Source organism: Rhopalosiphum maidis, chromosome 2, assembly GCF_003676215.2.
Source record: "Rhopalosiphum maidis isolate BTI-1 chromosome 2, ASM367621v3, whole genome shotgun sequence".
NCBI classification, from domain to species: domain Eukaryota; kingdom Metazoa; phylum Arthropoda; class Insecta; order Hemiptera; family Aphididae; genus Rhopalosiphum; species Rhopalosiphum maidis.
The window spans coordinates 37,511,409-37,531,198 of NC_040878.1; the positions used below are offsets into that span (position 1 = coordinate 37,511,409).

General features: G+C 31.9%; 1 protein-coding gene across 1 annotated transcript in view; it reads right to left on the reverse strand.

Annotated features, from left to right (window-relative positions):
- LOC113553539 (transcriptional coactivator YAP1) overlaps positions 1-12,628 on the reverse strand; it is a 36,873-nt gene extending 24,245 nt beyond the window's left edge. Inside the window, exon 1 of the mRNA XM_026956907.1 lies at positions 11,552-12,628. Within this exon, the coding sequence (XP_026812708.1) occupies positions 11,552-12,096 (545 nt within the window). The 5' untranslated portion in view covers positions 12,097-12,628. The remainder of the gene's footprint in view (positions 1-11,551) is intronic.
- Between the last annotated feature and the right edge of the window lie 7,162 nt (positions 12,629-19,790).

The window sequence follows — 19,790 nt, forward strand, 5'->3', positions numbered from 1 at the left end:
TAATTAGTATTTAAACGTATAAGAAAACATTTAAAGGATGTGGGTTCGCTTTAGACAATTAATTTGTTGAGTAATTTTATAGCTTATTAGTTATTACATTTTAAACAAATTCTGACATTAAACAATTCTTTGATTAGATTTACATTTTGTTCATTAACCATTACTACGATTATTCAAAGTAATGCAATATCAATATTCACCTAGTGAGTCACTATAGGGTCGCTAATAATAATATAGTCTCATAGTATATAACATATCAAGTATTAGTTATTACAAAGGTCTCATGATCAAAGTACAAATACATAATATATCATTGTTAGATACCTATATAATATTGGTGAATATACAACGTTTTTTACGAGATTTTACACTAGCATGTTAAATGTGTTCGACCGCGTGCAACAATTGAATTGTCACATATTATCGCTACAATTATATTTCATATTATAATAATATAATAATTTGTGCTGATGTTCAAAAACATCTATAAAAAAAATTGTATTTAAAAGATAATATAAGTAATATAGGGTACAATAAAAGTTTATAAGTTTTAGATTAAATGTATTATTTGTTTATAACTTTATATTATAGATAGGCTGATGAAGAAAATAAGTGGGCCATTCATTCATAAAAATATATTTGTTTTAAGTTAAAAAAACATACACTGCAGATAGGTGCGTGTGTATTATGTAAATCCGAACTATAATAAGATTATTATTTTTTTATACGCATAATAAAAACGTAACATATATAATATACTTATTTTAATATGTACTGCAACTAATAATATATGATGTATGGTTCATGACACATTATGATCGCGTATACCACATATGTACAACATATTATTCAATTACGACGGGTTCCGTCCGTTTCCTTCGTTCTTCTCCTCCTACTTCTTAATATATTGTCACAAATGATTTAGGCAATTTTTTCTCATCCCGATTTTGCACTATAGACTTACTAACACATCCGGTCTGCGTCAAATTACTTCGTGGAAACCATCGTATGAATACAATAAAATAACACAAATGGCACATTAGCACGTCATAATAATAATATAATATTATTATAAGATATAATTATAATCGCACGAGCACCATTAGCCATTATATACAATACATAATAATATAATAGTAATAATATATAAGCATAAACTGTAATACAACGTGTGGGTCAGAGATAACATGATATTATTATTGGTCGTGTTCGTTTGCACATAATATAACCTCTTGTAATATACAGACGGCAGTTTTTTCTCTTTCCTTTCTGACTAGTTCATTCCTGTCGGTTGTGTAACACCCATAACCTATGCGTGGTTTTTTTTTGCGACGTAGTTACACACAGAACGGCTATTTTTCGCGATAGACTCTGCGGGCAGCCTACAATTTCTCCAGCGCTATAGTTGGTATACTAATATAAACATATATTAATACTATGATATACTAGGTATTAGATGGCGATCGACTGTTTCAAGGATTTAAAAAATAAGAAAATAATGATTAATTTCCAACCCTTTTCGGGTCAAGTACAATCCATATAATAGTGAAAGTACTATATATTATGTTAAGGAAATATATTATTATAGCTATATATTATACCGCGTATACGTACGTGTCGTAGTGTTCAAAATGATATAAATTTAAATATTGTATTATCAATCGAAACGATAACTGATAATATTTTTATATATAAAGTATTATCAAAAACTACTGTAGAGCAACAAGCAATACAATATGAATATATATAGGTACATTCTGCAATAATAGTGACACCAACGAAAAGTCTTAAACAATGGTTTTATAATAAAACACATCTACGGATTTATTACTTGTATACAATTTTCAAACGAAGTTAAATAAAAAATATATTTATGCTTTAGTGCAGTGAATATGATTCGGGATTCTTTTTCCCACTCGCTTAAAAAAAAAAACTAGTATTTATAAAACTTAGGTACCTACATATTATGTATTATTTATAATCTACACTCGCATTTATTGAAGGTTACTTATAACCTATGCTGTATCTTGTATGTACTATACAATTATGAAACTTTAAAACGGTTTTTTTCTTGCAATCAATTAACCAACTCCGACAATATAAATACAATTTACAAAATATTTTCAATGTATATTCATTTGGTGGATAATTTCCTCGATAAATTTTAATTTATTAATTTATAATATATTCAACAATTTAACAAAAACTACAATAGCTGATGTATTTCGCTTAACTATACATTCTCTATTTCTCTCTGCTAAACGCGTTACAGCTTTATCATCAACATATACGATAAAACACCTATAAAACAGCCTAAATTACATCCGTAACCATGCACGTGCGAAAATTATAGTTATTACGTAATTGAGTCTTAAAATTAATATGACGATGAAATGTTTTCCTTTTTGACCTTCGATTGAATTATAACAAATGTAATTAAATTAGTTATGATTTGCAACGCAAAAATCACATGGTGTTAAAACATTTCGACTATACCTATTATCAGAAAATCGTAAATCTAATTGTTCCAGTCAAGAGTCAATTTTTAAAATACTGCAACGATGAACAACTACATTATATTTTGAATTATATAATGAAGCTAATGATGTACTCAAGTCTTAGGTAATATTTGTCCAGTGAATACAGTCTCATTTATAGATAAACAAAACGAAAAGTACGTATATACACCGTACACAATATTGTGTGTCGTGATTTTGCCTTCGTGTGAAGATATTAAAAACTATATAAGATAAATTGTTGTTATGTTGGAAAAGCTAAAAAATGTTTTATTTAAAATATTATACTCTGTGGACGAAGAAAATGTGTACACGTATTAATACACATATTATTAGTTTGTGTTTAATAGGCAAAATTATTTAATTTAAATATAATAATAATAATAATGAATATTGTTTCACATTTATTAAACTGCTGACAAGCTATTACAATTTTCTCAATAAGGTGACACGCACAATACGCGCTCGGAGAGAAATAAAAATGATTGTTTTTGTCAAAGAAGGGTGCGCAGCAATAATAATGTAATGTAATATAGTGTTATTAATGAAATCGAATATTATAAAAAAATAATAATACATACATAAATAAACCCATGCCCAAACAAGAATTAATTGGTTCCCAGTGGTTTTCTCAAAATAAATCCAATTGACACGGGATGACCTATAATAATTACACATTACTCACACACTCACAAAGTAGGACTTATCTCCGTATATACAAAGTGACTCACATATGCACTCCAGTGTTTTCCGATCTTATAAATTGACATTAATAAATTAAGATTTATCACACACAGCTCCGTTAGATAGAAAAAAAAATTAATAATAATATATAAATAAAAGGAAGGCTTCCATTGACCGCTACCGCATTTGTGCGAGCATGTATAGTATAGTATATATTATGTGAGCATATGTATACATGTATATATTGTGGTGCGCGTGTGTGTGACCGTTTATTAGTAGAAAGACCAGATTTCGTGTGTAGCTCGGGCGCCTGGTCTCCCATTGACGAGTGTTTACAGGACCGGTTAGTGGTTCCCAAAAAAAAAAAAAATAAATAAATAAATAAATAATCGATTTAAATAAAACGCAGACACCTAGCCTATAGTATAATATATAATATAATATTATAATTTATAAGATTATATTTTATAATAACATACACGAAATCCGTTAAACGGTTTGTGTTCACGCTGCCGCAGTGGCGGTTTTTCTCTCAGAGCTCTATATATGCATATTAATAAAATATTAAATATTATAACAATATTGTGTCCAACCTACGGTTGTAATACAAGCAACAGCCAACGGATTAAGTGGAAAATCTCGACGCGGCCATGACCTTGATCGGGTTCATACTGATTTTCACCATTTCCTTTCTCTCGATTATTTTCCCCATTTCCACCGGAACAGATGAAGTTATGCAACCCGATCCGATGCGCTTCGTTTTCTCTCTCACTCGCTCTCTTTTTCCCTTCCAACATAACAGTGCTTTTCTCATCTATCCTAATCGCCCCGTTTTCGATCAGATAATTATTACACATATATTTACATACATCCAATATAATATTATATATAAATATTTATACCATTATACTATATTTATATTAATATATTTTCGGACGCCGAAAATTTTATCATGACACTGTGGAGGTCTGGAGAAAAAATTGTATTCCATGAAATTTAAATTATAAATCAATATAGAAACTTTTTCATAAATTTTTTTCACTATATCTATATCATATCTTAATAAATTAAGACACACAGCGCGCACACAGACCTTAGTACATATATATATATATATAATTATACACATGTAGTCATTAAACTTGCCGATGTGTCTGAGACGTCGACCGTGATTCTTGTAATCTTAAAAAGTTCATGCGACCATTTTTGCATGCACTATCTGTGCTGTTAAGTGTTATGTTCTTTGGCTACCTGCGGCGTATTTTTTAAACGCACCATTATTATTTAGGAATATCTATTAAATTGAAATTGTGTTTAAAGTAATCCATAAAAATAATAGTAATAATAATTTTTATACGAGCGAAATGTTTCATATGCGTGCTCTATAACATATAGGTATTTAGATGCGATGAAAGTTTCGCAGCATATTGACATTAATGAACAATTAAAATCCAAATTAAAACTAGGATATAAGAAACTCGTATTTTAAACATTATTCTCAATAAAGATATTCTATAAAAAATCTGGTGCGCCATTACTATACACTATAGTATGATATACGAATAAATATTTAATTATAACAGACGATTTTATGATTTTTTAATATTATCAATAAATATATATTATATACGTACATATATTATATCCATTGAATTAGTATTGGGCAATACGTAATCTTTGCCCTCTGGTCTCAAATTATATAAGAGTATGTGTATAGTATAATTATTAAAAAATCTAATTTTATCTTTAAATAATATGTACGCCGCCATCATAATATTATAACATATACAGAGAGTAGACGAGTTGTAATTAATTTTGGGTTTTTTTTCGTGGGGTGCGGGAAAATTAACTAATCCATAGGTTATTCTTTTCGTAAATCGTTATACTATAATATACGCTGCAGCTAAGATGATTACCGTTTAAATAATTACAAAAAATAAACCCTCCCGAACTGATCGCACGCATACCATAAAATATAATACGTTAGGCCACAGTGGTGTGAACGAGGAGATAGGTATGCATAATAATATTGTAATACAACAGCAGCGACCAATACATAATATTATATTTTATACTGCAGCACTCGTAATTGCGGAGACCCGCTGCAGTCGGGTTTGGGCCTCACAAGAGCGCCTTGCAGAATGTCGATTTATAAAATATGCACAATAAAAATTATTATCATACATAAAATTATACAAGTCGAAAAAAATATATTCCTCCGTTTTCGTCGGGTCGAGAATATATAGTATATCGTAATCGCATACGATACACACCCTCGCACAGACGGGATACGGGATTGGATTCGTTTTCATCTACTACGTTACAATGTGCAGTACACATCACATCGTACACATTACGCGCGGACGCTGGAATTGTTGCCAAAGTTTCCACACGCGCACTTACGTACGCAAGCACGCACCGCCGCGCGCTGTATATATTATACGTATAAATAATTTTAACGGACGCACTCGCGCATAATATGTACACGCGACTATTTTTAAAAACACCCAAACGCCAATGCATAATCATCACACACGCATTATAATATGTATAGACGATACATATAAATATATCATATAATACTGCGCCGCGTTCGGATATTATGATTTTAGTATGTACATATAGTTAAACGAGTCGAAATATCATAATAATAATAATAATATTTATATAGTACTATAAGTCGGGAATTAAAAACACAAATCATAAAAACAGCGAAAATCTGCTGCAGTTGTCGCCTGTCCAGTGTCCGGTATATGTGTATTTACTATTTTGTATACGCTATACATATACAGAGTAATTATTTATCAAGCATTTTACCCCTATTCTATCATTTAATAACGAATTTATTCGAATTGAGAGTTTTGGAATTTCTATGGCCATAATTTCAAATTCTTGTAGATTCAATTTAGGGACGATACAAACTTCTATTTTTCAAATATGGATTCTTCCTTTATTCTGTAAATTATGGATAATTTTTTTGAAAATTCTAACGTGATGTCTAATTCAAAATTCGAACGAGCAATTTATCAGTTATTAAAATGTTTATTCTCTAATCTATAATATAGTCCTTAAAAATGGTGTTGCAAAGATATAAAACAAAATATGTAATATTGTTTCTATAGTGTGTTTAGATCATTTTTACAATTGGCATTTTTTAGTATTTAACGCTGATAAATTAATATTAGTTACAAAAATATTCAAATCATCATAGCTCCATTGTCATGATATCTTTCAAACTCATCATCATGGACTTATTATCTATAGTACACAAAGTTAAATAACTTAAAAACTGTTTTCGTTCGAATTTTTATTTTGATACGTCAAACATTTCAGAAAATTGATTATCGATCCGATAAATAATTTACAATAAAATGGGAGGAGGGATCATTTGAATAATAGAAGTTGTTTTTGTCTTCTTAAGTAGTACAAAAAATCTCAAAAATTTGAAAATATCATCTTAAAGTAGGTACCTATTTTTAAATTTTCTAAAAAATCAGATTTTGTACAATTGCAATATAATAGTAAAAAAGGGGTGAGTGTGCTTGGTGAATCATTCTGTATAATATACAGTTTTGCGAATATCATTAATATTATTAAACGATAATTTTTTCCTCGTCATCTTTGGTCGACGCTCTCGCGAGACGACCGGGGATAGCGTTGTTTGCTGGCGTTTTATTCCAAAACTCGCGCGCGCACGCACACGCACCACACACCCGGTAGTATATTATATATTATATTATATACGTCACGTCATACATACGTCATGTATATATCGTATAATATCGGCGGCATATTTATACACGCGTGTATGATGTTCCCGTGTGTGTGTGTGTGTTTTTTAAGGCGAGGCGGATAAAAAGTCGGCATATATGCGGTTTGCCAAGCCGCCTCGGGGTGCGTGCGCGTGCGAGTGCGAGTACGAGTGTGTCTTCTAGCCGTGGCCTCGATCACACCCCGCTCCGGCGGCTTGCATGGGTCTCCGCGCTTTCTTTTCTTCTACGATTTATAAGATATAATTATAATAATATAATAATATATAATAATATCGCGCATGGACACACGAACACTTTTTTTCTTTACATACGTTATGGAGGTACTGCAAAATATACGACATAAAGGTATATAATACTCGCGTAGTGTAATGTACATACGAGCGAGCACGCGTTTAATTTATTAGGTATAATATGTATGATACGTTTCGCATATAAGCATCCTCGTCATAATCGCGCGCGCACTTATGAACACTTGGCGCTGTTTGGTTTCGAGGGGACAAAAATCGTTATTGGATCATCACGACGTCGCGCGATTGGTTATTTCCAAGTCCGAAAACCGGTACCGCAAATCCCTTGGGAAATAGTTGGTTGAAATTTAAAAACAATGCGAACATTAAACGATTACGATGTATAATAGGTCAGCTTATATGGCTAGATTTATCTCTTTGTTTTTCTTATAAATCATAAAGTATATACTATATGTAGAGACTATATGATTTAAAAATGTGTATAATTAAATGTCAATATTTTGACAGCTCTACAACGTTTATAATATAATAGCTAAAGTTGCTACATATATATATATATATATATATACACACACACCACACGGATTAATAATGGTTTTAAACGTTTGACCCGCAATTTTACACGCTGCCTTATTATTAAACGCATAATTTCGAGTTTATCGATTGCAAACAAATTGTTTAATTTTCTATACGGAAAAAACCACAATAAAATTGAGTTATTTATCTTATTACTTAATAACCGTAAAAGGACGATGATACAGAAATGGTTTATATACATTTATCTAAAATTGACCAGTGATGAAATTCGTACGAGAATAATTAGCTCGTAACTATAAGAAGTGTATATACATATATTATTATTATTATTATTATGTGTGTAGTGTGTACTGAATATATGAGCGTTATAAAAGTTATTTTTTAAATTAGACATTAAATATTAAAAAAGCAGCGGATATATGTATAATAATTATATATACATATTATGTACATTATGTATTATTATTATGTTTTTAGCTATTCGTTGAATTGGAGCGTGGGTGGTATGTATATACTTTATATATTATTATACATGTATAACTGTGTTCACCAAAAAAACAACACAAAATTACAACGATTTAACTCTTAATGCATAATACACGAGATATTATACGAATGACGATTACGTTTATATATTATAACATTTACACGATTCGAGTAGAAACGATTTTCAACGCCTACGCCGAGACTATCAATGTATGATGACGAACGATATATGCCATAAGTAAGATTTTGTACTTTTAAGATTGATAAGTAGGTACACTCATTCTATGATCTTGTCCGTATAGTACGACGATGAATGCTATTTAGGCGTACAATAATTTATTATTACAAACCTAGAAAATGCAAACGAAAATAAACATTGGTCTTTATAACTCACTATTTGCACATTACGTGGGTAGGGGATAATCTTGGGGATAATAATAATTATTATTAGGGCATTAGTTACTTTAGTATACGTATTTGTAAACGTGCTTTTGTTTCGCAAAGAATTTAAACACATATCAGCCAGGAGGCGTTTTAAACGAGCGAAAAAACGTGTCGAGTTAAATTAAAAATTATCAACCTGAGCAAGTCACGTTGATAAAAATGTGATAGAATCCAAGTACACTATGAAATATGATTGAGAATTTCGTGTTATTTTGTTTAGCAACGAATTTTTAAATTAAACTTTTAACTTTCAGCATATATTATAATAAGTACGTATAAGTACTAGCAGAATACGGCTCTTAGACACATTTATACATGAGAAATTACGAAAAGTAACAGAAAAACTGACCATGACTGTATACTATTATGATGCTATTGTGATGAAGCTGCTCTTATATTCTTAACCATACAATAAAATAATAATTATTATACATTTGTACGTTGAACATTTTAAATTTATATTAAATTCTAGATTCTAACGAGTGTGTGTGTGTGTATATATTTAGACGATAATCACATTTCCACAAACGTGTTCAGATTACATTTAGTACAACTAGTACAAGTAATATATATAATGTAATATTTATAACAAATAAACCATTAGTGATACTGATATATAATAGATAGAGTAAGTTTTTTTAAACAAAAGTTTAAAGTTTACAAGAACGAGTTAATTGTTGCCGGGTAATTAAGCAGCTCGCATTTATCTGTATATTAAGTACTAAACACCTATGTTATTACAATCAGTATATTATAAATTATAATCATGGTTATCTGTAATGATTGACAATCGTTCAAGTTCAAAAATAATTACTAATCAAATCAATTATTACCTATCGGCTATTGGTATAAAATATTATTTATTCGTTTACCTTGTCACCACACAGTTATAGGTATGTACAATATGATAAACGCAGTTTACAACACATAACACTTATTGTTTGATTATTTTTCTATGCATTATACGTATTATGTATAATAATGAATGTTTAATATTTTATGCAATATCAAACTAAAATTGGATCTTGAATTTTTGAAATAAAATTAAAATAATCAGATCGAACCGGTAGTAAAGAAACACAGTTTGAACTTGGTACGGTGATAGCATCGAATTTAATAGATTTGAGAAAACCAATGTCAATAACCGCGCTCAACATAAGCATACAAATATCTATATTTATCGATATTAGTAATTCATAGAACCATAGAACGAGTCGAAATATTTTTTAAATTGATTTGAGTCGTGTATAATTACGATTAAACTTTAAATACATACAGATTAACATTATCAAGTTTTCTGTTTTATATTATTAACAACAATTATTATTATTTATTTTACAGCTGATAGTTCAAAGATAACGCATTACAAAGTATTAGACTGTTGACACATACAGTCATATGTTGTGTTTCGCTAAGATATAAAAAATACTGCGAAGTAGTGAAAAATTTGTGTACGATCAACGAATTTTTTTTATACGTTATACACTTTTACGACTACGTTATTGAAATCGGAGTTGAAATATTTTTTTAAAGGATACGAGTGCTTCACTGCAGGTATACCATCCATTTTAATACACCTACATACCAACGTAGCAACTACGTTATAATTATATTGCCGTTGGTCTAAATTATTTAAATCATCAAATAATATATAAAACTCGACACGTACCTATGGAGGTCCGTCCCTACACTCGTTTCAAGTTCACACCGTCGCCAATATTGAAATCTATACTGCCAACCCCAACGGTTTGATTGGTCTTAAATGTAAATAACTAAGTGATACGCGATTTGCACCGCTTTGTTGGGGTGTTACCCGAATCGGGTCGTCGCGTACCTACACCTGCAGCAGTATTCCTCGTCGACAGCGTAAATTATGGATGACTCCCTCCCGTTGTACTTATATTGGTACATTATTACGTTTATATTAGAGTTAAACAAACGCAATACACTGCATTAACGGATTGTGCAGTACGAAATCTGTACCCCTTCTACTACGACTTGACGGTAGGTATAGCGATATCGCGAAAACGAGTCTCTCACCCGCACGTTCATACCTGTGTACTTCTATATATTATTAAATTGTATATTGTGCAGTATAATAATATATTGTCCGCACTAGTGATCATCAGCTGATACAATGATGCGCAACGTCAGACCAGTTTACGTCATATATGACATAATTATGGGGGCAATTTTAAGGAGTGGTTCGGGTGTACATTGTGTACCCCAAGTTCTGAAATCGGCACGCTCGTGGTTAATTAGTTTTTAACAGCGAACAAAGCCATTAATTAATACGTAATTACGTATGAAAATCGAATTGCGGCTTATTGTGGGAGGGGGGGATTGGTGGTTTTGTGTGTATAGTCTCAAGAATAACCGAAAAAAGGTCGTCGAGAGTGCCCCCGGTTTTTGCACCGTGAAATTGCACCCTTGCACATCATCGTCATCATCATCGCGACGACGACAGCGATGACTATACATAATAAAAACACCTACATAAATAATACGCATACACACACTCAGTATATCGTACGCGATATTAACGCGCAAAAGAAAAGGGTTCGGCCGTGGGTCGCGCGACGACGCTAGTCTGGCGCGCCCGTTTAAATATAGACCGGCGGCGTCGCGCGTCTGGACACCGCGGTCGCCAAAATAACCGCGTCCCGACGGCGGGGAAACGCTCTTTATACGGGGAACGGGGACGACTGGGCCGGTAAAGGCGGAATCGTCCGGTGGCTACGGTGTCGGAGGAACCGCGCAGGATCGGCTGAGCGGGGGTGGGAGGGGGGGGGGTCGGTTGGTTGGTTGGTTGGTTGGAGGCGCGGTAAAGGGAGACTGCGTAGAAACGGTGCGGCGTACTCACTTCAAATAGTAAATCTGTCCTTCGGGTGTCCGGGCCTGTTCCCATCCCTGCGGCAGCGGTCCCAACTCGTCGATGGCGCTGGACACGTCGTAGCTGCGCTGCTTGGCGTGCTGCTGCTGCTGCTGCTGCTGCTTGGCCGCGCCGACGGCATACGTCTGCTGCAACGAGGCGGGCGAACTGTGCGCGCGCGAGTGCATCGGCACCGGTCCGCCCGTACACGACTGTCCCGCGGCCGCGGTGCCGAACGCCGAGTCTCCCGAGTTTTCGCGACTGTGCGATATGGATGGCGACTTGGAGCCAGTGGACGGCGGGTTGAAGAACGACTTGGGCAGCTGGCGCATGCGCAACGGCAACTGGAGCGGCTTCTTGCCGTCCGGCTTCAGCACCGTGTCGAACAGCGCCTGCAAGTCCGTCTCCGAGTTCTGGTCCACCCGGACCACCAGGTTGCTGTTGACCGCCGGCGTAGGGCTGCTCGGTCCCGTCGGTTCCATTTTGATGCTGACCTGTTGGTGCTGTTCCTGTTGCTGTTGCTGTAAACCGGACATGTTGACGTCTTCGGTGCGCGGGTGGTCTTGTTAGGTCGATCAGCTGTAGCCGCCGCTGGTGCACATCAAGGTGTAATGGCGTTTCCGGTGCACAGGTATAAACCGGCGACGGAGCAATATTATATTATTGTAGCGTATTATAATATAAATAATTGGCGGCAGCAATAATTACGATATTATATTACGACGGTACAGTGATATAATAATAATAATAATAATAATAATATTAACAACAACAAACAACAACAACAACAACCAACAATAACAAAAACGCCTTCTCCTCTTCTCTCTACACTACGTCCGTTTTCCACCAGCATTCACCGTTATGATATTAAAGTACTATACCACTTATGTTACCGCCGACTGTCCGGTCGCGACTCGAACGAATGAATTTCTATTGCAAGTGCGATGACGATTTCGGAATATACGTTTCTACTAAAATTCTCGACGACGTCACAACAAACGCGCATTTACCGAACGGGCTCGGACGGACCGAACACAAACGCGTTCACTCCAAAACTGTCTGGCGAGTGGCAACTGGCTAGCGCAACTAGTATCAGCGCGATCCGCACGCACGCACCGCGCAAGCGGGGGCCGCCGCGGCTGTCGTCTAAGCGGTGGGGACTCCTCGACACGTCGGGCGCAGTGTAACCGCATACCGGCACGCGGCCCGCGCCGCTCATGCCGTCGGGCCGCCGCCGTTTTGGACGCACTGCCCCGGTGTAGGGCGGCTCAGTCGGTGCGCCTCGTGTACCGCACAAAACGGCGGTTCTTCCGTAGCCGGTGCGCGGCGGTCCATCGGGCCCGGCCGTCCGACGCCACTACACCGGTGTGGGGCGCGCGCGTGCGATTCACACCGTCCAGCCGCCGCGTACGGCGACCACGACGGCAACGCTAAAGAGAGGTCATTCATAAACGACGGACGACGGCGGCGGATTTCGTCCAATTACACGAGCCGCGTACTGCCGCTGCACTTGTTAAACGTATACAATATAAATTACGTCATTGCACTTCATTTATTTGGTGTTTTTTTTTTGCCCGCGCGCGTGCAGTGTACGCAGTTTTGTACTGTCGATCTGTACGCGTGCGGCGGTCCCACTCGGAAGACTTCGGGACCATTTTTTTTTTCTATTTCTATTTTCGCCCATCCGTAATGGATCCGTTAAATATTATGCCCGCCGACACACGCGCGTCCGTGTATATAATTATATTTCATCCGTACGCAATATTTATTACTTTATAAATCGTATATTTGTGGGTACCTCCTGCCCATATACGGCTGCATATCCCGTCGCCGGACAATGATCTCCGGTCACATTATTGTTGTACGCATCGATGTCGATTGCGTCCTACCATAGTGTATAGCATAAATATTGTATTCCATACTAATTTAATCCGGACTTATAATTAATAATATTAACGAAATTTGTTATTACGATGTATGGTTAACACGATGGTCGTCTGTCTTTATATTAAGTTAAAACCTTATTGTGTTAGAGCTCTAAAAAGAGTGATGATACAATAATAATAATCATCGCGAAAGCAAATTAGAATCAGATTATAAACATTAAACGTAGTATATATACCAATACAAAAGTAAAAGAGAAATATTAACCAAAAAAAAATAAACGATTTAAACTTGTAGTGAAAACAACCGATTTATGTACAATTCGTTTAACAATACTATTAGAACAGTTAACATTTATTTTGTATTGACAATGCATGCATAGGCGTGCGCACGGGGGGTTCCTGGTGTGCCTGGGCACCCCCCCGACATGTAATTGGGGCCCAAAAATTTAAGTTCTATAGCATATATATGGGTCCGTATTTAGTAACTAATGTTACTAGAATAAAAATGGTATTTTTTCTAAAATATGTGGAAAAAAAAATTATGTTTCGGGATAAAAATAATAACACAACGTAAAATATTTTAAATTTGCTTGGTAAAACTCTTTATCATTATGACAGCTAGATGTTATTGACTACAAAAGTGAAATTAATAAATAAATATTGCAATTATCTTGAAAATAGATTTTAGATCCAACTATCTAATGAAATATTATATAATCTGGTACTAGTAATACCACTGATTAATATGTGATATAATGTAAGTATTGTTTATTCGTTCATTATAATTTATTAAAATATGTACATGTATTGTTAAGAGAGGGCCCGAATTTAGAAAAAGCCCCGAAAAAATTACAGGCACCCCCTGAAATTCAGGTCTGCGCATGCATATGAGTGCATGTACTTAAAGAATAGGTAAACCCACTGCATAGACAGTTTACACAAGATTGTCCAAAGGATTTACTAATATATTTTATAGGAATATTGTCCGGTCTACATTTCCTTTTTCCTTTTAAAAATGTACAATTATTATCTTTGATTAAACTTATAAAATCGAACATAATGGCAATTTGTAAAAAGAAACTTAATAAGTAGAAACTCAAACCTAACCGTCCTAACCCAACTCTCTATATAATTTTGTTTCGTAGATCCTTCTTAGAACTCTTATAATACAGTTCATCTAAGTCATCTAACCACGCGGGCTCGTTTCCCGCGACCGTTCATTGACACGCACTGCAGCAGTAATCAGCGATTTACACGATTATTCGAAAATTAACGTTCGTTTAAGAACAGGACGATCGGCGATCAAAGTTAACAATGACGGACGTAGACAAATATTATGCTCATATAGTACCTAAATAAATAGTATAATATTGTATAGTTATATAGTAAGTTATCGTCTTGTCTCCCGTGTGCACTTATGTCGAGAAAAGCTAAAACGGTGCAGACTCAGACTTTATATTGATTATTAATTATTAAATATGTACCTAAACGAATTGGATTTTATGTTCCATGTTATTATAATAGCCGGGACTTGCACTGAAATAAAGAATCTCGAACCGTTCTTAAGGCGCCGTGTGAAATTCGTTGAACAAACATTATAAGTAATATAATATATCACCAGTAAACGTAAGCGATATAATATTATTTATACATACATATGAGTAATCTGGTAATCCTTAGACCCAACAAACATCAAGTTTCTTTGCGTTAGGTACCTCTATATATCGTGGCTCATTCCTGTACACGCGTATTACCCTCGAGATGTATAGATAGGTTTGTACCTATATAGTATCATATTATTTTGAATATATAGGTAATATGTGTATAGGTATACACATTCTACAAATAATATTCACACTTAAGGTCGTGGGTGTATCAGTTTTTTTGGGAAGGGTTTTGTATTTTACTTCATTGTATACTAGAAACGAATAACTGTAATATATACTTATTATATATTACTATATATAGGCGTAGGTATTTCGGTATATTTGGTAAAGTGAAATATGCCGATGATATACAATGTTGAAATTTTAAACCATTGAATATTTATGAATATTTACTCAGTTATTACCGTTGTGGCGTGATAGATTGGTAGGTAGTATAAAAATTATATAACTGTATAATTATATTATATACATACCACACACGTTAAAAAAGCTTTAGGTAAGTCTCTAGGATTATTATTTTTTAAAGTATAACGATTATTACAAATTCCGTTAAAAACAATCGTGTTGTAGTATTGTACCTTATACATGGCTTCGCTCAAAATCTAAAACAAAATACTGTTGAATAATATAATATGGTTTGCCGTATAACACTCTTCGAAGATTACGTTTTAAGTGATACGCTACAGTTATACTCTATATATTTTTATTTACAAAATTCTGTTTTACGTAACAATTTGATAAGTAAATGCAGACAATTCTGCTGTAGGAGATCAGAGGCCTTTCTGTCAGTTCTAAAACAGCAATAACAAATAACTTTCCAGAGTACCTACCTATTGAGTATTTTTTTTTTAAGAAAGTTGCCCTTTTAGTTTTTACATTAGACAATTAATAAATTCACAAAGAATTTTTTGTTCTTATTTTCGCGTGTAGTTAGATATTCTTTCGCACGTGGATTGGAATTTTGGTTTATCGTAGTCGTAGTTTATTTACAAAATCAATGTTTTATGAAAAACAATAATACCGAGTAAATGTGTATATGAATAATTGGTAAATACTTGTTGGATATATTTATAAAGTTTAATAGTTTCAAATAAGTAAATAACCAAAAATATCCGTGTATATTAATATGTTTTATAAATAATTTTACTGTGTATAATTGATGGTTTATTTTCCTGCAGATACATACGTATTTACCTATACTTAAAAAAATAATTATATATAATACATATAGTCATTGAGTTATTGAAATAATGCACTTCGACGTGAACTAACTTACAATCAACAATAACGGTTTTCTTTTCATACACATACTGTATTATAATACATTAATACATAATATTGCAGTAAACCTACCTACCCATAATTATGTATTGTTTTCCAAATTTAATTGACTAAAAATAAAAACTGCACGTATAGTGCATCTACATAATACAGGAAGTAGACTAAGTAGGAAGTTATTAACCCACTTGGTTTGTTCACTTTTTGCAAGTGTATCCGGCTATACTGATAAACTACCGGATGAATATTAATAAGAATTTTCACAAGACCTCGACGACCAGGGCAAGTGGGTAAATTTTCAGATGAGCTATGGAAATAGTGAAAAAAAATACCCAACAAGAAAATAATATATTTTTTAAGCTTCACCACATTGAATATGTGTACCAATAAACCTACTTACATATTATTCTCGGTATTATTCTTAGCGATTTATCATAATGTCGAAACTAATGAAATAATGACATCATGATTATTATGTAAAATTGTAAACCGATAAGTAGGTACTAAATATAAATTATTATAAATTATTTTACGTCTTATAAATTCTATTTGTCACAAGTATTAATATTTAACAATGATAAAAAGTTTACAAATTGTATTTTGAGCTAACGCGATATCGAGATAAATTCACCTAGAAGTATGAATATTATACGTTGATATAATATTAAACTATTATTCCTAGTAAGCAGTTACCTACATAATAATTATTTATATATCTGACAAACTTGGATGGATGTTTTTAAAGCATTTTTACAAATTTAACTGAAAATTGATTAACTACGGGCTACGACTAATACTCATTTATATATACGTTCATGTGGGTTTTTTTAAATAAACATTAATTTTACTATATAAAAATACATCAGTGAAAACTATTCAATAAGGGTAGGTACTAAGATTGTGTGCAAACTGTAGAAGTGTAGATCGTTAAAGAATAATTAATATTAATTAAAAAAAAAAAAAACCACTTACAGATCATTTAAAGAAAGTATATTTATGAACAGAATATTATTTATTAATTATACTTAAAAAAAACATTTATCTAATTCTAAAACATATAGTTTGGGATAGTAGGTATAATAAAATGTGTATAATAGATACAATTTATAATAATGAATAATTAACAAACAAAAACGTGTTGATAATAGGTATACTTAGGCTAAATTAGCTATCTGTGAAAAAGCGTAATTAGTTTGAAATAATCCTGAAATTAGTTTTTCAAATAACCGATTATATTCTTTTTTTATTAATAATTCAAGTGAATAATAAATCTATAGGTTAAAAAGGATAAATAAAATAATTAACCAATTAATTAAAAATGTGATCCAGTTAGTATATTTTCCAAAGCTGTTGTTATACGACCTAAAAGTCGATTTATCAAGTAGTGTCTTTAAATAAATTCTTTGGGTTTATAACAATATATATTGACAAATGTGTAGAATGTAGATGGTACATTAAATTATAAAGTATATATATATAATTTTTTAAAGTACCTACTATTGTAACGTATCTTTTTGTTAATAGCAATTCGTTTTTCAAATTATTTTTTTTAAATTCAAAAATACGGCATATAATTAAATACAAATTAATATTTAAATGATTTAATCAAAAACAATACCAGACAGTTCATCATTTTTCTATTTTTAAAATCACCATTATTTTAGGATATTTCTCACATTTATTTTGATTAAAAAAAGAGTTAGTAGACATATAGTTATGTATTATATATAATGCATATTAAAGTTAATTACCTCTAAAACAAATCAATTCAACATTAAATTATATATAAATATATGAAGTATACATTTTTACAAATCTAAGATAAATTTAATTATTTTAATGTCAAAACATAAATTGATATTAAAGTTAGGAGTTTGATCTTACCAATATTTGCAGTACGTGAATATGTGATTAACTAAAAATAAAATTGGAACATAATGTATTAACCTTTGCATTGTGTAGTCGATGATTAATATTATTATTATTTTTATCTAATTTTGTAGCATTTTTAATAAGAAACACTGGATTTGTTCTCATATCAACCCATTCATCTAAATTTTAGAGTAGGTAGCAATGTTTTTGATTTTCTAACGGTTTAATCAAAAGTTATTTGTAATAGATCACCATGTAAACAATGTATCACCAACTTAAATATTATTGTAACATTATATAATTACATATATAATGTATATATATATACATTATATAATTTATATAATTATATATAAGTGTGTACATAATATATATATACAGTGTCTCGACTGACTCGTGAGAATTTATCCATTGCAATATCTATTAAAATAATGGAGATATCAAAATTCTGTTGTTTTTTTAAAGACTCAAAAGAACAAGGACTGCAAGTATTTTATATTTTAATTTAATTAAATTTTTTAGTAAAAAAGTTAAAAAATATTTTCTTATTTCATTATTTTCAAAAAAAATTATGCCATTTTTAGTGTATATTTTTCTTAAAAATTGACGTTTCAATATTTTATTTTCATTGGTATCGTGATTTTTAATATTGTTTTAATTTTGAGAATATTTTTAATTTTTGTATTATTTTATGAGCACGAGTTTGATAACACTGTAATTTATATGATACTAAATAATTCACAATTTTTCTCGTAACAAGAAAAAATATTAAAAATCATGAAACTTTTGAAAATGAAATATTAAAACGTCAACATTTTCAAAAAAAATAAACTTCACAAAATGGCTATCTTAGATTTTTTCAATATAATTTAATAAAACAATTTTTAACTTTTTTACCAAAACATTAAATTAAAATTAAAATATGAAATTAGTAGTTCTTGTTCCCGCGAGTCTCGTAAATAAGATGAAATAATGATATCTCATTATACCCATTATTTCAGGAGATATAACAATGGGTAAATCCTCATGAGACATTGTACATAATATATGTTATTTAATATCTTTGTTTGTAAAATAATTGTTGTCTTTGTTATTATTTTATAAAATTGTACATATATTTTTCTTTTATCAAATGGATCGGTCCATAAAATAAATAAATAAATAAAATAATTTATTATTCTGAGTATATATTAACATATAAATATATGCTTGAAAGTTGAAACATAAAATATTACCAATATTATTATTGTATTTAAACAAGTAGAATAATTGTGTATTTCATTAATTTTTATAAATTAAAGTGACGAGTTTTGCAGTTTAATATGATATTTATAAATAAAAAATACGTGTCTTGAATAATAAAATATAATTAATGCTACATGCTATTTATTGTTTCTGACTTCTATCTATATTCTCATTTGATTAAGATTATAGTAAAATTTTAATTTAGTATTTGGTAATATAACATAGACCATAGCATTTGGTGAAAATTATAAATTATTGTGAACTTAATTTGGTTAATTATAA